The sequence below is a fragment of the Mytilus trossulus genome, chromosome 10 (genome assembly GCF_036588685.1).
Source record: "Mytilus trossulus isolate FHL-02 chromosome 10, PNRI_Mtr1.1.1.hap1, whole genome shotgun sequence".
Lineage (NCBI taxonomy): Eukaryota > Metazoa > Mollusca > Bivalvia > Mytilida > Mytilidae > Mytilus > Mytilus trossulus.
The window spans coordinates 10869233-10891431 of NC_086382.1; the positions used below are offsets into that span (position 1 = coordinate 10869233).

The following is a 22199-nucleotide window of genomic DNA, read 5'->3' on the forward strand; positions in this document are numbered from 1 at the left end:
CGCCATCCACCATTTGTTGATCGTTATGGAATATCAGTTTCAGATATTTTCCTTGTGTCGTAACAACAATCTTGTTCACTTTTCACGAATGTAACTTTCTTTGTTGGACTATTAACTGGGTTTGTAAAAACATAGGAAACGACTGGTGCCAAGTGTTGAGCAGGATCTTTTCTCCCGTCTGTAGCACCTGTGGTCACCTCCAGATTTTGGTTGGACTCGTGTTGCTTTAGTTTTCTATGTTGTGTCTTGTGTACTATTACATGAGGGTCGGTTGATAACAAAACTTTACGACAAAAGAGATGATTTCAGCTTTTCTAATTGTGAACTTTCCATTTCTAAGTAGCAACATTCCAACAGCACCTGCATACGGGGTATATATCTCCCAATTGAAACGATATTCCCGTACTTGCATTTCCTATCATGATTTTCTTGATAGAGGATTGCTGCTCACAAGGAAGCTATTAAACCAAGAGTTCCAAATGGTGAAGTTGAAATCATCCCTTCGTAAAGTTTACGGACGCCAGCACGAGTTGGTTGACCGTTATGGAATAACCGTTTCACAAATGATATCGGATATGTTCCTTACGTCGTAACTACAATCCCCTTTCCTTTCATGAATGTGATCTCTCGAATTAGACAATTTACCGGATTTGTAATCACATAAGCAACAGGATGGGTGCCACATGTGGAGTAGGATCTGTTTACCATTCCGGAGCACCTGAGATGACCCCTAGTTTTTGGTGGCTTCGTGTTGTTTATTCTTTAGTTTTCTATGTTGTGTCATGTGTACTATTGTTTTTCTGTATGTTTATTTTATTTGTGGCCATGGCGTTGTCAGTTTGTTTTAGATTTATGAGTTTGACTGTCCCTTTGTTATGTTTCGTCCCTCTTTTATTTGTGCTTTGTTTTTTTTTCATTTTTAGCCATAGCAGTGTGAGTTAATTTTCGATTTATGAAATTTACTGTCCCTCGATCTGGTATCCTTCATCTATTTTGCAAAGGTATTGTATATTTACCAAATTGAGATACATTTAAAATCATAAATTCTGGTAAAATTTTAAACAAAGAATGATAAAGCAATCCAATTGATAACTCAAACCTCATTACATATTTGTTTCCAGAAGTTATATGACATGTTAGATTAGTTGCAGTTCCTTGTCTTGAAATGCTGTACTGGTTCAAGTACATTAAAGTTCCACTGCTGAATTCTACCTTGATGAATTTATTATCATACCAGGAACCGGTCATATAAGAAGGCAATGTACAAGTTCCACCTACAAAATTAACAGAATATGTACTCAAACCCAAAAATAAGAGAATTCCATGTAACTGATTCATTCTCTAAAAAAATGATTAATTATCCTAATTTGTATGACACGACACACAACTTTCAAATTTGAAATAGAAATCGAAGAAGCTCAGTATCTTTTGACAAATTTTACAGAACAACTACTGAAAAAACGAAAATATAAATAAATACTGTTACTGTTGCAAAATGAAATTATTTGTATGAAATGACGTCACTGAGTGCCATGGACGTTGTAGTACAGTTTGGCAGGATCAATAAACACATGTACCAATTGAACTTATTGTGTATTTATTTGTCTTTAGAAAGACCGCAAAAACTTTTTTCTTTCGAAAAGAAAAACAACATGTAGACAAAATCAGTCCACAGGATACATACAGAAAATTAAAGATCGAGCAAAATAATCATACGTATAAAGATATAGGAAGATGTGGTGTGAGTGCCATTGAGACAACTCTCCATCCAAATAACAATTAAAAAAAAGTAAACCATTATAGATCAACAAGCATTGGCTCACACCGAACTAAAATAACTAGTGTATAACCATTCAAATCTATATAAAAAAAACGTAAATAACGTATAAATTACATAAATAAACTACAACTACTTTACATTAGATTCCTGACTTAGGAATGTGGTCATTTTTATAAATTTCCTGTTTACAAAACTTTTATTTTTTCGAAAAACTAAGGATTTTCGTATCCCAGGCATATATTACCTTAGCCGTATTTGGCATATTTTTGTGGAATATTTGATCCTCAATGCTCTTCAACTTTGTACTTGTTTGGTTTTATAAATATTTTGATTTGAGCGTCACTGATTATTCTAATGTAGACGAAACGCGCGTCTGGCGTACTAAATTATAATCCTGGTACCTTTGATAACTATTTACACCACTGGGTCGATGCCACTGCTAGTGGACGTTTCATCCCCGAGGGTATCACCAGCCTGATAGTCAACACTTCGGTGTTGACATGAATATCAATTATGAGGTCATTTTTATTAATTTCCTGTTTACAAAACTTTGAATTTTCGAAAAACTAAGGATTTTCTTATCTCAGGCATATATTACCTTAGCCGTATTTGGCACATTTTTGTGGAATTTCGGATCCTCAATGCTCTTCAACTTTGTACTTGTTTGGTTTTATAGATATTTTGATTTGAGCGTCACTGATGAGTCTTATGTAGACGAAACGCGCGTCTGGCGTACTAAATTATAATACTGGTACCTTTGATAACTATTAGGACTGGTGCAAATGTTTGCAGTCGGTTTAAAGGTTTTTATGGTACCTAACCTTCTCCCTTTTTTGAAACAATAGCATAACATCACATCATAGAAAACCACACGATAAAATATCAATTGGCATAAAACAATATATTATTGGCGTTAACGACTAATTGCAAAATACTTTTTAAATGCCAAAATATATATTTTACTGTTTGCTCCTTTTTATATTGTTGTTTTAGTTAAATCTCAATAAAGTTGTCTCTTTTGTATGAATTAGTCGTGCCTTTTGCAATATCCCTTCCATTAATGTGGCTCCCATTCGTTCTCCGCGTTACAGTTTCTGGTTCTTTAACAGCAAACGAAAAAGATGACTACAAAAAGAAATGACAACAAAACCGTCAAAATTGTGTTTTAAGGGGGCTCGCGGGTCTAAATCATTTTTTATTTAATATAGGATCTAGGGCTATATTTATGTATACATGAACTTGATCTTATACTTAATAGAACAATAAAATAAACTAGATGCTCTTAAAGAGCATGTGTCGCTCACCTTGGTCTATGTGCATATTAAACAAAGGACACAGATGGATTCATAATTGTGTTTTGGTGATGGTGATGTGTTTGTTGATCTTACTTTACTGAACATTCTTGCTTCGTACAATTATATCAATTTATAATAAACATGGCCCATTAGTTACAGAGGAAAATATTTTGTTAAAATTAACAAAAAATACAAAATTTACAAAAAAATACAAAATTTACAAAATTATTAAAAATTAACTATAAAGGGCAATAACTCCTTATGTGGTAAATTGACCTTTTTGGTCAAGGTGACTTATTTCTGGATCCTACTTTGCTGAACATTATTGATGTTTACAGTTTTTCTATATATAATAATATTCAAGATAGTAACCAAAAACAGAGGGCAGCAACCCAACAACCAGTTGTCGGATTTATCTGAAAATTTCAGGGCAGATAGATTTTGACTTGCAAACAATTAAACCCCATGTCTGAATTACTCTTAATGCTTTGGTTTGAATTTTATAAGCCAAAATTTACATTTTACCCCATTGTTCCTTTTTAGCAATGGCGGCCATCTTGGTTGGTTGGCAGGGTCACGCCACACATTTTTTAAACGAGATACCTCAATGATTGTGGCCAAGTTTAGATTAATTTGGCCCAGTTGTTCCGTTTCAGAGGAGAAGATTTTTGTAAAAAAAAAAGAAAAATTATGAAAAATTGGTAAAAAAATGACTATATATGACAATAACTCCTTAAGGGGTCAAATGGCTATTTTAATCATAATAACTCATTTGTAGATCATACTTTGCTGAACATAATTCCTGTTTAAAGTTTATCTCTATATATAATAGTATTCAAGATAATAGCCAAAAAACAGGTATAATTTCCTGAAAATTGCCAATTCAGGGGCAGCAACCAAACAACCGATTCGTCTGACAATTTCAGGTCAGATAGATCCTTACCTGATTAACATTTTAACCCATGTCGAATTTGCTCTAAATGCTTCGATATCAAAGTAATAAGTCAAAATCTACATTTTACCCCTTTGTTCTATTTTTAGCCATAGCGGCCATCTTGATTGGTTGGCCGGGTCACATCACACATTTTTTTAAACTAGATACCCCAATGATGATTGTGGCCAAGTTTGGTTTAATTTGGCCTAGCAGTTTCAGAGGAGAAGTGAGCTTTTCTTATCACTTGGCGTCCGTCGTCCGTCATCATCATCGTCCGTCGTTAGCTTTTACAAAAATCTTCTTCTCTGAAACTACCGGGCCAAATTTAACCAAACATTTTTATCTAGATAATATTCATTTACCTGTTCAATAACTTTTATACATAACTGATTTTAGTATTCGAGTTCATTCTTATATATTTTAAAATATTTATTGTGAATGCAAAATGATTTTATCTTCTTCATTTCAGCAACAATATATCACAATATTTTTTAATTGACAAAAATTATATTGCCTGATTTATGACTTTCAAAAAGTGGTATACTACTATTGCCCTTAGATACGACGATTTGAAGTTCTAGTTATCTTGAATCTATTTTCTCAAAAGAATACTTTTCAGATGAAACTTGAAATATATTATTTATTGCTCAACAATGTTTGTGCTCCTGATATTAAGAACTAAAAATTGTCAAGTCCTGGTCGTATGTGAAGCTCATATAAACAGAAGATTATCTTTCTTTTATATATATTGCATCTGTTATACCTTCAGACCTTCAGGAAAAAAATTCCGCTGCAAAATCCACTGTAAACACACAGCTATTGCTTATAGTTTTAAAAATAAAAAGAGATAATAAAATATACAATGTACGCGATTGCTTACGCCATTGTTTAATTTGCAAACTATATTTTCCTTTGAGATTCTTACCATTTCAAGTGAAGTTATTATTGTGTTGAAATGTATATGTCTCTTTTGCTAAATAATTGTTCAAGTTCTCAATATGTTTTCATTTCGTATTAGTCGTGAAAAAACTTTTTTGTCAGTTTTAACATTATCTTTCTTATACCATGTGTGTACGAGATGTTTATCGATATAATTATAATCATCTTTAAAATGTTTTAAACTCATATCACACGACGCAAAAAAAACTACGCACGCAAATAAATCTAGCCGGGGCAGGTACACTTGAGTTCAAATGACTGAGGTAATCTATTTTCGGGATAAAAAACAATATCAGTATTTCTAAAAATTCATAGTTTTGCAAAAAGAAAATTTACAAAATTGAGCTTATCAGCAAAGCATCAAAGGTAAATCTATTATGGACAGATATATAAGCATGTCCATACTTAGTTGACTGATAGCTAAGAATTATTACCAAACTTTTGTGTTACTGCTTTCAGAGCAAAAATGATTGAACACACTTCAAAAGTAAAAAAACACAAAAAAATTAAACTCTGAGAAAAATCAAAATGAAACATTCCTTATCAAATGGCCAAATCGAATGGATAACAAATGTCATTTTCCTCACTTGGTACATTCATTATGGTATGCAGAAATTGGTTGATTCAGTCGGAATAAAGTATACGACAAAACGAATATTGTTCATTTTCCCATTTAAATTGTTTTCCGTCGAAATTTAAGTTCAACTCTTACCAATTTTTACCCTGAAAACAAAACTAAATATTTGTAGTGGTCTTACTTTATCCACATTCTATGTAGCATTAGTTAAGCCTTGATAAAAACCAAAACAAAAGAAGTTAACTACTTACCGATAATATTGATGGAATACAAAATCATTCCAATAGATAACATATAATATGATGTATAAACTATTTCGAACATTACGTTTTCTTTTCAAACTAAAGTTGTCACTGAGATTTTTTACTATTTAAACAGAATAAATGTTTCGCTTAAATGTATATCAACCGTTGTTTATTTCTTTTGTACAGAAATAATTGGTCATTTAAATAGTCATTTTCCTCACTTGGTACATTCATTATGGTATGCAGAAATTGGTTGATTCAGTCGGAATAAAGTATACGACAAAACGAATATTGTTCATTTTCCCATTTAAATTGTTTTCCGTCGAAATTTAAGTTCAACTCTTACCAATTTTTACCCTGAAAACAAAACTAAATATTTGTAGTGGTCTTACTTTATCCACATTCTATGTAGCATTAGTTAAGCCTTGATAAAAACCAAAACAAAAGAAGTTAACTACTTACCGATAATATTGATGGAATACAAAATCATTCCAATAGATAACATATAATATGATGTATAAACTATTTCGAACATTACGTTTTCTTTTCAAACTAAAGTTGTCACTGAGATTTTTTACTATTTAAACAGAATAAATGTTTCGCTTAAATGTATATCAACCGTTGTTTATTTCTTTTGTACAGAAATAATTGGTCATTTAAATATTTTCATCTACTTTGTACTACAAAAACGAACGAGTTTTTAGTTTAGGACGAATGAGCTAATTTAATTGATTGATTATTTTCCCATGCAAATTAAGGATTGTGTTTTACCCTTAATTTAGTTGGGATACATAACAACTTCCCTCCCATTTTACAATCACAATACAGTCGTTGCAATGGAAATGAAAGTCCTTATATTATCTTACATGAAATATGACATTCTTTCCACACGTTATCTGTTATATTCAATGAATTCTCGTATTCCGAGTAACCCGTCTAACTCTTGACTATATCGAGCTTCTTCCATCCACGACATTACAAGGCGCCTAAGCTAAAGGCAAATAAGGTCCAATAGATTTGAGTCAAGAGGTACGATTATTGTATTAAAAATAAGTTATTGCTTAAAACTTAAACTCGACGTCGTAAATGTTTGTCTTTGAATATAATATTGAGGGAAAACATCAAATATAAGAAGAGAACAACAGTACACTTAAATGCAACACACACAGAAACTACCTATAATTTAACAGTGGCCATAGTCCAGATTTTGGTGAAGGACATATTATACGACGCAAAAAGTACTAGGCACGCACATTTATCTAAAGTTTGTAAGCATAAATTCAAATGACGTTGTTATTCTCTTGACAAGCATATATATATTTTTTTTAATGATTTAAGTTGTTAAAGTGTTGTCATGCGTTAAGTCGTGAAAACTATCTTTTTCGTCAAATAAATGATATACTGCTTATGAAATTAAAGATTAAATATATGCAATATAAGCCATTGCTAAAGTTTTGTACTTCTTTAAATGTACATATATATTTTCCAGTGGAATTCTTCACCATTTCAAATGACGTTAACATTTTGAAAGAATTTATGTTTTATTTTTGTAAGAAAATAATTTCATAATCGTCGTGACAAAAAGGCAAATTGGAAAAAATAGCGTACATATACAAGTCATGAATATGACTGTTGTTTTCTATTAGTTTGATGTGATAGGGCTTTTGATTTTGCCATTTGATAAGGGACTTTCGATTTGAATTTTCCTTGGAGCTCGGTTAATTAATTATTTCACTTTATATCTTCAGTTAAACAGACTGCAGGAGGTTTACTGTTCGACGGTATAACTCAAGGATGGTCAAATGTTTTATATCTCTCGATAACGTTTCAAATATAAGCTGGTAGAACCATTAAACGCTTTATAATGTTCCCCTCAGAAAGTTATCTTGTTCAGATATTACTGCCGAAAATTTACTCTGTCCACAAAATAAAAGATAGCATCATAGAAATTTATAAGAGCAGATCGACAAACAGGTTCGAACTTAGTTGATTGATAGTTTTGTAATCAATGGTATATTTTTTAAACTACTTCTATTCAATGGAAAATTATCTAACAACCTCCATGTTAAGGAAAATTAAGCGATAAAACGTATGTGGACTATTTTCTGCTGTATTGTAATTTTCTTTAAAATTACAACAATGTTTTCTTGAAGCTAATTTCTTCTATCAAAACTGTTTCGGTGAAATTCAAAATACTTTTTATCCTCGGTATTACCATTTTTTCACTTGATATGAAGAACAGAAAATTTTATTATCTTAGTCTTTTCCTATCCGCGTTCTATGTTAATTTGTTATCCTAAATAGAAACAAAGTCTATTACTCACCAATACTACTGATGAAATGAAAATTCACTGAGAAAATCCAAAATGATGTATTAGCCATTTTGAACGTTACGTTTTATTTGTACTAAAGCGTTCAATGAGTTGTTTACTATTTAAAATGTATATACGCGATGTGTATCTCTTTTGTTCAAGAATAATTAAAGTAATTTAAAACTTTTCATCTAATTAATACTACATACACACTACTACGCAGATTAAGTAAATGTAAGACTTGGGACTTGGTAAATATGAATGACGTAATAGTATTGATTGATCGGTATTTCAATACAAAGTTATTAAGGTTTTTTTAATGTTGTTCATAGACAGAGATTAATTTGAAAGAATTGATGGTAATTTTTGTCTATTTTTCGTGTTTTTGTCAATAAGAAGCCTGCCCCGTACTGTCACTTCCAAAAAAATTGATGTAGTGTTCGTTATGACGACACTGATGGGAAGTAGACAGATTTCCTATTTATAGATCAGATATTTACATAGGCAAATATATGATTCTATCACACAATTCAACCTATTGTGTATTCATGTGTTCTTAGTAAAATAGTAAAAAAACTCTTTCTTAGGGTTAAAAGAAACACGACTCAAAGACAAAAATCGTCTCCACAGGATAAAATCAAAAGAGTTAAGAATGAGCAGCAATATTCCTTTATAAGAACTAAAAAAGTAAATAAATAAATGTATTTGGCGTTTGTTGTTGGATTACAAATTATTTGCAAATTGTTTTCCTATACACATTGTTTTAACGTGGAAATCTTTTTACTCTCCATTTATCGTTGCACAATTTTAGACATCTTTGTAGAAAGGGTCGTGTCTATTTTAATATCCCTTCACAGAGAAATTACATCTTTTATTTATGTTTTAAAGCAAAACGAATTATTGCTAAAACAACAATGATATATCATAGCTGCCTGTGGAATCACTTAAATTCAACCAATAGAATACACGATAGTAAGCCTGTGAAATGTTATGCTCTCTAAAAGGAACTTCCATTGTATACGTTGTTTCATCGTTTTTAGATGGCGTTATTATTTCACATAATATTTGCATTGATAAGAATAACTGTTGTTTTGCATATAAATGAGACACATTATAAAGGTAATAAAACAGTGTCATGCATGAAAGTTGATTTGTTTTTTACATGTTTCTCACCTTTTTTGTCCCTCTGATATATAGAACTAAAAACTGCATCGTCGTGGTCTTATCTAATCCTCATGTTAACTATCTCTTTTACATAGGTTATTTCAGTTACCTATTAATAAAACATATTCTTGTTTGCAACGGAGTCGACTTCTCACCACTTCTTATTATTGAAATAAAAATCATTTCCATAGAAATACTATAACATGATATATAAGCTATTTCGAATGTTATGTTTGTTTGCAAACTTCTTTTTTCAGTGAGATTTTTTCTCTTTAAAAAGAAGTTGATATTTTGTTCAAATGTATATAAACGATGTGTATCTCTTTTGTTGAAGAATAATTGAGGTCTTAAACTATTTACATTTAATCTATTCTACACACATAGAAATAGTGATGAGTTTAAAATAAGGTAAATATGAATAAGATAACTGATTGTTTAAAATCTTGAAACAAAGTTATTTTTGTTGCGTTTTACACTGAACTTATATGTTATACGGAAAGGAGAAATTCCTTCTCATTTTCAGTCGCGAGTCCTTATATGAAAACATATATGAAACATCTATGACATTTCAGCGCCATTCAACTATGGATTACTATGAAGATGAGTCTTATGCACTTTGTAAATACAGCTGTATCTCAAAACACGCCTCTTTTGGGGAGAAATTGAATATTCATACAAAATTAATTTTGTTTACATAATGGTTCCCAGTTATGCTCACGTGCATACTGTTCACATTGAAATCTGAGGTAACCTTTCACTCGAGGTAAGGGTAGTTAAGAAAATTATTGTGTGTTTAAATTCTGAGAAGTTCAGGGCACAAAAACGTTGAAAATATGCCGCGCAGCCCTATATTTTGACCTTTGAAAAAAAATTGTAGTGCATATGACCTTTCAATTCTAGGATAAGATTTTTTTCAAAACTTCATGGTAAAAGTGGTACAGTTTAAGCCGTAAAAGGAGTTCCTATGGGAAATTGCATTGTCAATATTTATAGAATTGCAACCTAGACGAAACGCGCGTCTGTCGTAGTAAATTATAATGCTGGTACCTTTGATAACTGTTAAAGACCACGGCATCATATGTTCAGAGTAACCTGTCGAATCATGTGACGATTTCGAACTTCTCCATCTGCAACCTGTGAACGCCCCTAGACTTAAAGCATACATTAGGCTGTTCTATGCTCTTTGGTCTGGTTTTTGTCTCTTTTCCCCATTTTCATTTGCAATTTTATCATGTTCATGGGTTTATCTTAATTCAAACTATGAATTTGTTCAGCATGGTTATGTTCGATTTTTTACGCTTCATGTAACTTCATCATGTTCTCGTCTCCCGAATGTGTGTTTATATAAACCATCATTACCGTCCAAAATTTGTGTAAACCACATTATGGAACAGAATGACCAATGACTTGTGTTGGGTTTTTTTTAATTCATTTTGACAAATAAAATTAACTAGTTTCCAGAAGGATCGCTATCTTATTGAAGAAAAATTTCCGCTTAATATTTTGTTTCCCTTTCTTGGAAAAGGGTATCTTACGGTCAATGATAGGGCTATTCAGAGTGTCAGCGGTCAACTGACATTCAACTGACGACTGCAGGATAGAGGATCGGCTTACTTTATTCCAAGATCAGAAGAAAATGTAAATATCGTGAAATATTTCGAATCAATACAATATCATATTCAGTCATAGTTGTTTCAATAAATCCGTATTTTTGGGGGATTCGTTTCATCTTGGTTGGTTCTTTCTTCCTTGGGAGGGGTTAAGGTATAACAATGCGATTTAATGTGTTATTTGGATAATAGTATGTCTTGTATGAGTTATTTAGAGATAATTGCTTCTCCTGTAGTTGTGTTTATTCTGTGTTTAGGAATCTCGTCAAAAGAAAAAAACATTTAGAATGGGCTTATGTTTGACTTCTCGTCGTTTTTCTTGTGACCATTGATTTTGGGGGTTATCTTCCACTATGGTTCTTGATTACTTTTTCACTCAATTATCTCACCTTCGGAATGATAATCAATAATAGGAGTCAGTCTTTTAACGTCTGTAATTTTATTTTGTGTTAAAAGTGTTTTTTTTCTCTTTTCAATTACCTTTTGAATTTATATTAAATAATATCTATTTACTGTAAATATCACTTTATACCAGTTAGAACTCATCAAATCTACAAAACTCAAATTGCAGTATTTAACCAAGGTTTGTTTTCATAAGCATTAACAAGGAAGTTAGAATATAATCGTGTGGTGTTAAAATAGTTTAAATGAAATTAAAGAAACGTTAAAATACTTTACTGTTTTACTTGGTGTTAGTTAAAGTGATTCAAAGACACACTTTCACCGAGGAAATGACATTTTATAATGTAATGGGTTCAATTTCAGATTTATAAAGAGTTGATCATAAGCAAGAGGAAGATGAAGTTTCATGCAATGAAAAGTTCTTCCTGTAAGATAAGATCATAATCTACTTATGCTGTGTGTTTTGTGCAACATTTTTGTCTTGCGTCTTAAACAAACAAACCTCTTTTTCCCTCCACCAGACGCTCACAGACAAATTATATTTCAATTTTAGAATACTTATTTACATTTCTACGTTAATGAAATGAAAATGAGGGTGGCAATGATATTTTCTTTTTTTGTGTTCTTCATCAACGGTAATATAATTGGTTCCAGTACACAGAATTCGTTGGATATGCACATAAAGGAGACGGAAATCGCAGATATAAGACTGGACGTTAACGTTATGAAAAGAAACTATCATGATCTACTGAAAAGAGTAATGGATAACGAAAATACAATTGACTTGTTAGAAAAAGATAAGCAGTATTTGACACATGAAGTAGAAAATTTAAAAAGACAATTATCATGCGAAATAGAAGTATTACATAATATTACTGGGGAGCATAAAAAAGAGCTGAATGAAACAGATTTTGATTTAAATTACTCTTTCAACAAAACGGTTCGTGAAATGAGCTATAATGTTGATGTGTTAGAAAATAAGTTTTTGCGTTTAGAACTAGAAAGGTCTGAGGAATCTATTAAAAGATGTACTAATAAAACAGGTAGGCATAGTTACTTTAGATTTAGTGAATGAATATTCATAATCTGTCTTATTAAGAGTATGATTCTATAAGGAATTCTCCGATCATTTAAATGTAATTCCTAAATGAATCAACGAAAATACGCATGGGAATTGTCAGCCTTACAAGTTTTATGACGTTTCTAAATAGTTGTTGTGTGAAAAACTCCAAATATTTCATTATATATTGAAATGAATCCAGTCCATGAATAATTATCATTTTGTCGTGTTATGCACGTACTCACGTGAATGAAGAAAAAGGACAGTATACATGTGCTGTGGTACCGTATAGCGGGTTATTTTCGCGGGTGTAAAATTTCGCGATTTTCATTGAACAAGATATACGAAATATTTTGGCGGTTATTATTTTGGCGGATTAAAAACTTTTATTAATACCTTTGTATGTACACCTTTAATTTGGCGGAATTTATTTTGGCGATTAAGATCTGTCCGCAAAAATAAGCGAAAATTTGCACCCCGCGAAAATAACCCGCTATACGGTATATTTTGTAAAATATTTACAGCAGCATAAAAAAAATATGATTATTGTGACAGATTTGCATTTGAAATGAATAATAACTTTTGATTTTAAAAATAAAATGATATAAGTTTTGAAGAAAAAAGAACCAAGGAAATAGTTAAGTACATAGTGTTTGTAATAAACATTTCACATATTCAAAATTAAGTGTTTTTTTTGTGTTACAGAAGTGGTCAGTGTTTGTACATTTGAAACAAAAGTGGAAGAAAAATGTGTATTCTACAATGATGAAACTGGACTGGACAAACACAACTGGAGACGACATCAGGTTAGTGTTGTATAGATCAAAGGAAACATGTTGATAGTTTTGGAATGTAAGCTAGTCATATTATATAGCTTTACTCTGCTCAAACATACGCGTAATAACAAAAACAATAACCAGTTAAGGACAAATTCTATATATATTCGGTCTTGTTTTGATTTTGTTTTTATTATTTTTTGGAGGAGGGGGTTGTTGTTAATCTAGATAGCTACAAAAATTGGTTCAAACAACCATTTTCTCAAAAACATGTATGTTTCATGTTAGGAATAAAACATTTGTTTTTTTCATTTGATTGACGTATTTCAGCTTTCGATATTGCAATTTGAAATAGTACTTTCCGAAATGAATTGTCTTTTCTATTCGGTATTTTTGTTATTTTACTTTTTTCGTGAGTTTTGTGCCGATTAAAGCATATTTAAGTTTCTTTGTCCCTTTCGATATTTAACAACTTCGTTACTCATGTTAATTATGATGTGATACTTTAAGTTAAAATGCCAAACGACGGTTTCGATTCTTATTTCACGGATTGCGTCACATGAAATGGACTGAATAATTTGGTCTGTCCACTTATATATGGAAAGACCTATTGTATTTGTAATGATTAACTTTTTTCCGCCTAATTTTTTTCTTGCGATAAATTTTTGTTTTGCAATATGTCGCTTAGATATTTTTCATATGGTATAGTATAGTTCATGCGCTTTTAAATTTAACCCTGCTAAGACGAAGAATCTTCTTTGTACGAGTTATCTACCCGAACACTGTTTTCCTTGTGATAACATCTCCTCCGTAATCGCAGATGAAACCCACATTTATTTTAAAGGTTTTTTGCTTGCTATATCCTTCGCATGATTTGTCCTATTTTCACCGAAGAGATATGAACACTCCATATGAGAGTTATTTCCCCTTATGCATGTGATATAAGTAATATGCATTTCTAACTGGTAAACCATAAGTGATAGAGACCCAGGGTCTTTTGATTTGAGGTCTTTTGTCCTAAAAATGAAAATTAGGTCAAGGTCATATTCTAAATTTTGATTTTGGCTTATTTTCTCTTGCTTCCAAAAACCGTATAAGAAATGGACAACATATTTTTACTAAAATGTAAGTTGTGACATGTTGTAATTCATGAATTTGGGTTGGAAGGGTACGTTGACCGTTATGTATTCTCCCGTTTTATGTTTAAAATTACATATATGGTGGTATACCACATTTACCAAGTATAATAAAGATCTAGGGTAATTTGATTAAAGGTCCTTGGTTTTTGAACTTGAATATGAGCTTAAGGACAAAGTTACAATTGATATTCTAGATTTTGACATTTGCTTTTACTTCTTATTTAAACGTGATACAGCGATGGGACTTTTTTCATTAGGTTGCAATTTACGTCACCTTGAAAATACAACCGGAAATTACTTTGAGTAATTTGGAAGTAGCTTTTGTTTGCACTTATTTGATGTCAAAATTTATAGAACCATATATTTTTGGAATCAGTTTCCAATAAACTATCAAATAAAGGCAGAAGTAGCATATTTTGGAAATCAGTGTACAATAAGCTATTATTTGAAGCTGAAAATGATATTTCAAACTGATATTGCAGATTTTATATCTTAATTGATCATTATAGGTGGAAAGACCTTTAATTGTACTCTGAACAATTTGGTTTTTAAATCTAATATATTTTCAGGTTTACGGTTTTGATAAATCAATTTCACTTTGAAGTTGTGGTCACAATAATTCAAAAACGTTGTACACGTATTCATTGATGTGACAACTGATTGCAAAATCACGGTTTCAGAAAATTATAATGTCCTATGTCCAGTTCATGAAAGATAAAAAAAAAAAAAAAAAAAAAAAAAAAAAAACTTTAGTTTGAGATTATGACTTCGATGAGCACCGTATTTTTATTGGATGAACTTTTCATAATTGTAATTTCTAACTTTCCTGACGCTGAAACAAGCACTGCATTGTGGAGCAAAATCTACTTACCCGTCTGAAGCAACGGGGATCACCCCCAGTTTCGGGAGGGGTTCGTGTTGCTGAGTATAGTTTTCTATGTTAACAAAGGGACATTTAAACTCATAAGTCAAAAATAAACTGACAACGGCATGAACAAAAATGGATAAATCGTATCATTAACAACAATATATATATATATACAAAACAAATACTAGATAATTGAAGCGTGAGCTACATGGACCAAACCAAAACAGGTTATGATCTCCGATACTCTAGAAGGGTAAGCCAGATTTCGTTCGACATGTGTCATCCAACGTTTTAACCAGGTTATCGGTAAAATTAGGTAATCATAATCTGATCAAAATTAATATATATCAGTATATTTATATCAGACTGTGTTTGTGTATTTTAGGGCAGAACAGGTTCACCTAATACAGGTCCAAGCAAAGCAATGGCTGGAAATTACTACATGTATATCGAATCTGGCAGTATGGGTCACTTAGAAAATGCTCGTCTTGTTTCAAACATTCTCCAACAAGGTGTGTTGAGTATAGATATAGTTAATGTACCAAATGAATGAAAAAGTTTAAACAATGCTCAATTTGTCATTTCAGTGTTTTATATTTTGGAACTAGAATAGTGTATACTGTTTGAATGATAATTAAGATCTTACTGAAATTGCGGTCCATAGGTTACCTTAGAAACAGCAGTGTAAACCCTGCAAGCGCTGCCTTTACCATTTCTGTATTATGCGGCGCTATATATCTTAGTCGAAGGATTATTCAACTGTAATTTGTGCCAAGTGGCTGAATCAGAAACCCATATAGACTTTGCCAAATTGCAAGAGGTTGTTAAATTTGTGATTGTCAGATTGGTTACACTGGCAAATCTTGCCTTTCGATGAATTGATGTTAAGCATTAGTGTTTTGATAAAGGAGGTATAATATGTGGGACTTACGCATGCCTAACCGACGGACAAATATATGGCCTTTCACGGAAATTTAATTTCTAAAAGGTTAAAACAAAATCACATTACCACGCTACATGTCCTTCGTGTTAGTGGTGCAAGTGATGGTATGTTTCACTTTCATAATGCCCCGGAAAAAAGGACTTTCTATGCCAGGTTTACGCCTTCATTATAGTTAAAATTTGGGATTGGTAAAAAAGACGACTTCCTAAATCTAAAAGCTTCATCAGCTTTGTACTTCATTTGAGGCGCATCAGCAAACAAGTCAATCAGAACAGAGGTGTATTCGTCTGATTTTCATTAATTGTTTTTGTGGGCTCTTTTACACTCATTTCCTTATCAAGCATGAAAATTCTTATGAGAAAATTGCGTAATATGTGTCTAAGCCATGAGCATGAAAAAGAGGAGCGAAAGATATAAGAGGGATAAAAAAGACAAACAATAGTACGCAAAACATAACATAGAAAACTAAAGACGAACCTCATCAAAAACTGGGGTGATCTCAGGTGCTCCGGAAGGCTCCGGAAGGGTAAACAGCTCCTGTTACACATGTGACACTCGTAGTGTTGCTCATGTAGTATGAACCCGGTAGGAAGTTTAATTCTGTAAGTCAAATTTGTGTAGTTACGAAATGGGATCATATCCGCTGTCAACTGTGAAACGGATATTCGCTAACACTGTATCTTTGGTGAGTTCTATATGTATTAGCTTTATGTTTCATTTTATACAATATTAAAGTTCAAGAAAAGCATGGAAGAGGTTATACCTTCATAAAATTAATTGTATATTTGTTTTGTCACAGGTGTCAAGATGTGCTTGTCTTTTTATTATCACATGTACGGTAGTGCCATAGGGATATTGGAGGTGATAGTTACTTCTTCGGGAGTCAAGCAAACCATGTTCACAAGGTCAGGTAATCAGGGCGACCAATGGTATTATAAGAAGCTGTACATTCAGTCTGCATGTAATTTACAGGTGGGTTGCTTTACAAACTTTAATTGTAAATTGGATTTCATATATATGTAGGATATCTGTAGAAAATCAGTAAAACATGTGTATGATCGTGCTTCATATCATTTATTCAATTTTTGACGCACAATGTATAACTGGTCCTTAAATTCGATCGTACTCTGTAGGTTGTTTTGTTTAGGAATGATTAAATATTGATAAATCACATAATATGGATGTCATAATACTAAAAACAACATTCGCTTATTGTGCAAAATCTAAAGTTTTCTGGCAGTTATTGTATAGACGTTTAGTGACGGTGAGTGTTTACGCGAAGTGCAATGAACTATTTGTAGATTCTTATAAATTCTATATAACGTTTGGACTATTTTAAATCTCCGACTATTTCTGAAATAAATTCTTAGATACTTTTGATTTTTTAACCCTTTATGCTAACAATGCCTATGTGAAATTTGTATGTACATTGAACGACAAATATATGTGACATATAAAATTTTCTGACGTCAGACACATGAATCAATGAATGTGTTTGTAGATAGCTGTATTTGTGCTCTGTTAATTTGTTCCTTTTAAAATTGTTACTAGTACTCGATGATGACTATTGTACCCATATATTGACTATTTTACCTACGATGTCTGTTTAGTTCACGCATCATTGTAAATATAACGGAATTTGATGAGACTGTCATCAAAGTGAGAGGGGTAGCGCTATAAAAACCTTGTTTAATCCACCATTTTCCACATTTGAAAATGTCTGTACCAAGTCAGAAATATTACAGTTCTTTTCCATTCGTTTTTTATGTGTTTTGTTGTTATATTTTGCAATGTGTTTATGAACTTTCCGATTAGATTTTCCTCTAAGTTTAATATTTTTGTGATTTAACTGTTTACATGATACATATATTCGTTGATTCGAACATTTATAAAACACTTTCTTTTATGTTCTTGTTTAATTGTTTTGATACCAATTTTCTTCGATACCAATTTGTATGGAATTCAGATTAAATGTGTATTCATGGATATTAATGACATTGTATCAACATATTGTCCACAAAAAATCATAAAAGGAGATTAGGTATAATTGCCAATCAGAAACTATCAAACAAAGATCAAGTTAAGTGGCTGCTTAAAATTAAAGACCACCGAACGGTCTTCAACGAGAAAATTATATACGGTATAGTCGGTTATAAAAGGCCCCGACATGAAAAAGAAGACAAAAATCAATTGAGAAAACATAAGACAGTCTTTAGTTTTACACTTGTTGTAAACCTCTACCCACGAAATCCAAAAAATCAGTTTCCAACGAAATAATCCACATCAGTCTAAAACACGATTTTATGTAGATAATCTTTTGTCGGTAGGAATATGGCAGTTGTTTTCGATCCATTCGGTTGATGTTTTTTTATATTTAGATTTTGTCATTTGATATAGGACTTTCAATTTGATTTTTCCTTAGCGTTCGCATTTTATTTTTTATTACTCTACTTTTTATGTTCCATGTAAATATTTAGACTTAGCTTCAGCTATTATCTTTCCAACGTTTTTAAGGAACACATAACCCACATTAGTTCTATTTCAGATTATCTTTAATTCTATTGATGGACAAAATTCTTATGGAGACATTGCATTAGACAACATTATGTTGTTTGCAGGTGAATGTGGTAAGTCAATGATTGAAAGTAAAGCAGGTCCGAAGACTAGTCCACCATAGAAGGCGTCCAAAAAAATTTAGCCTTGCCAGACGTCATAATTATTTGGACTAATAGAGGTCGGTCATTTACAAACGTATCAACCGTATCGTATACGTTGACGTATCCGCATCTGCAGATATATCAAAAAGTATTATGTGATCCCGAGCTTATTATTAGACCATGCTTCATTTAAAAAAAATGAATCTCTTCGAAACAATCAAACATACACTTTCAATATTTGTCATAGTGGTGTTTTGTAAAAAAAATTAGGGGTGCTATTAAACAACTTTTACATGCCCTTAAAAATGAGCCAATGTAGGACAGGTACACGAATATCGTATACAATCCTTTAATAATCTAGTTAAAAAAACTATTTTAAGATCATACATGAATAAACACAAACAAAATCAAATGTTCTACTTATATACATGTAAGGAACTTTGAATATTGTTCATTTGAGATGTGATCATAAAAGGTAATAGAAAAGTAATGAGTATCACTCTATTTGTCAAATCACAATTGGTTTTACGTAAGCACTAGACTAGTTCATACACTAGCAAACAAACGATTTTACCGTATTCACTCCTATCATGCCTGTAAACTGTTCAAACAATCCGAAATATCTTTAAAAGTCGGTTACATATTACACAAAAACTCGATATTTCCTTGTAAATTTCTGCATTAGAAATTAACCAGTCGCCCATTTGCATTATTGAAAGAATATGAAGTTAAAGCTCGGGATCACATACTGTTTTTTGGTATATCTGTAGATGCAGATACGTCAACGTATATGATACGGTTGATACGTCTTTAAATGACCGACCTCTAGTAGGAACGGGAAGGCGTCCAAGAAAAAAATTAAAATAGCCTTGCTAGAAGTCATAATTATTTGGACTAGTCCTTAGACCCGACCTCGTTGATTTTTCTAGTGTAATATGAGTAAGGCTTCTTTTGTCCTAAGCTAGATATTTTAATTTATATCATTGATGAGTTGAAATCACTTTTAAATTGAATTCAATTTTAATGTCAAGTCAATCGATTAGTTTTCAGACTTTGGTTGACCAATGTATACTTAATAGTCGACATTAGTAACACAGTGTATGATCCGGGACCTAAAACTGGATATCATAGTTAAGTTAATTCCATATTGGGTTAAAGCGAACCCATGCAGAATTTACTTACCCTATATATATATCGTATTATATCACTAGCACACTGTGCAAAGAATTTATCTTACCGACTTATCTTAAAGTGTAGCATTTAGACTAGTTGCCTATCAAAGAGTTCAAGTCTTCACCATAAAGAACCTACTTCCATTGGCCTACACAAAAACAATTTTAATGTGTTTCCTAAATTTTTCAATCGCTCATCATCAATTTCTTCGAACATAACTTCAGGTTTAGTCTATAATCATATGAGATGTCCAGGTTGAACACATTTAATTTATGTTCCCTTTTGCCTACTTTATAAGAAGAACTTGGTTTGGATTCCAAAAAGAAAAGTAAAATAATTGTTTTAAATAGAAAATGAAAGATTGTTGCTATGTATTCCTTCATGTGCATCATTCCCTACTCTTTGCAAACTGTCAATCCTTGAATAACAGTGTTTAGTTGACTGCAAGCAACTGATCTTTATACTACTGCATTTATACAATTTACCCTTTTTAGGACCACAAACCATCCCACCTTAACACAGATGTTGACAGTATTGGTGGACATCAGAAAGATCTTACTTGGTGCAGAACATGAACAATTGTCTTGGAAACAATAACTTTAATTTTCCTATTGTTTTAAAACAAAATATATTTTTCTTTATAATATACTAATCATACTTATCATACTATATTTTTTAATAACTCATTCCCATGTTTACTGAAGCGACAGTTTTTCAAAATTGATTATTGTGTCGGTTGTATGTAGCACTTTATATCTGATTCTCTTCATGATTCGCTTGTGTTTGAAATGGTTCAGCATTCCTGATGACAGTACATCCACAACAGTGCTTCGGTGATATAAATACAATGGATAAGCGTAGATTCTTCAAAAAGAAACCATGGGCCCGGAGGGAGAACAGTTTGGGGTGTATGAATTTATTTAGTGGTATTTTTGTTAACTATATCATTAGGTCAATATAGCTGCTATCATCGGGCAATAACAGTACATCAGCAGCAATATTGACCCAAAGCTGATCAGTAGTCAGTACTTTCATTCGCAAGTTTTGGTTCTATGCGCTAGATATGTACGACATAGCCATATTCATTTTAAATCTCTGTGCTTACATTATCACCTAATTCTTGAATCATTGCAAAAGGAGTAGACATTGTGCATCTTTCTATTTTTCTGGTGTAGTGGCGAGTTCTTTTAAAGTAGTTGTTTATCCGAATTAAGATGTCCTAGGAATTTACGATTTTTTCATCCCACTTCAATTCCTTTTCAAATGTTTAGTTTATATGAAAACGCAAAGTTCCTGTTAAACCTTTTTAATTCGTACCAACATGAGACTTTTGTAAGTTAGAACATTTTATTATAGTTGTTAACATCTTTTTTTCCCTCTCAAGTATGCAAATATAGCTGACAGTTATGAACAAAACTAGAAAACTATATCACTACCATTTAGGCCTAAATGTTATTAAAACCTATCGTTCGTCAATACATTAGATATGCAGCGATTACTAGTAGTTAAATTAAGACTCCCACTGATTGTTGAATTATGATTTACGTACTCTCGCATATAGTGTATGCATAAAACAGACGTGGCTGCGTATCTATGCATCCAAGTGTTGTTTTCTTTCATAAATATTCAGTAGCATTCGGAATAAACAAATCTGTCCCACACACGACGAAGACAGGACAAAAACATGAATTTAGAAATTCGATAATATCCCCAAATTTGCAATGCGTGATCTGCTAAGAAATACTCAAGAGTAGGAGTTCAAATCATGCAAAAATTAATAAATCAAAAGGGAGCTGTCTTTCATCAATTATGGCCGACAATAATGTAAATTTAGGATGAAATCAATCCAGAAATACTGGAGTAAGTGCGCGATTTGAGAAAGATTGTCCAACGGTAACTCTGTAACGATAAACATGAAAATAAAGGAAGTATCTTTTAAACGTCAATATGTAAAGTTTGGGGGGGGGGGGGGGGGGAAACCATATCAGGAATACATGAGTTATTTCGCAAATAATCTCAATTCTTTAATTATTTGGTTTTTCGCCAATTCTGATCTACTCTATTTTTTTGGGTTATTTTTTTTCAGAAGATTTGACCCACTATTCGCTCCTCTGTTTAAAAACTCTACCATTGTGACCTATGCATGTTAAATGTCTCATTCTTCATTATGTTTTTATCAGTTTTGTTATTTGTAATATAATGTGTGTGTTGCTTTCTATAGTGTTCATGAGACAGTATGTGTCAGTACTAGTGACATACCAGATAATCACTTTTATCTAATAGCACCGAATCCCACCCCCTTTTTCTATGAAAAAACAAATCTAG

At 31.9% G+C, this 22199-nt stretch overlaps 1 protein-coding gene across 1 annotated transcript; it reads left to right on the forward strand.

Moving 5' to 3' along the window:
• Positions 1 to 11765: 11765 nt before the first annotated feature.
• LOC134686029 (MAM and LDL-receptor class A domain-containing protein 1-like) lies at positions 11766 to 20536 on the forward strand. The gene is made up of 6 exons (XM_063545729.1): positions 11766 to 12301; positions 13024 to 13124; positions 15487 to 15613; positions 16844 to 17016; positions 18590 to 18671; positions 20369 to 20536. The coding sequence occupies exons 1-6, from the start codon at positions 11842 to 11844 to the stop codon at positions 20389 to 20391; spliced, it is 966 nt and encodes a 321-aa protein (XP_063401799.1). The 5' UTR covers positions 11766 to 11841; the 3' UTR covers positions 20392 to 20536.
• Positions 20537 to 22199: the final 1663 nt, after the last annotated feature.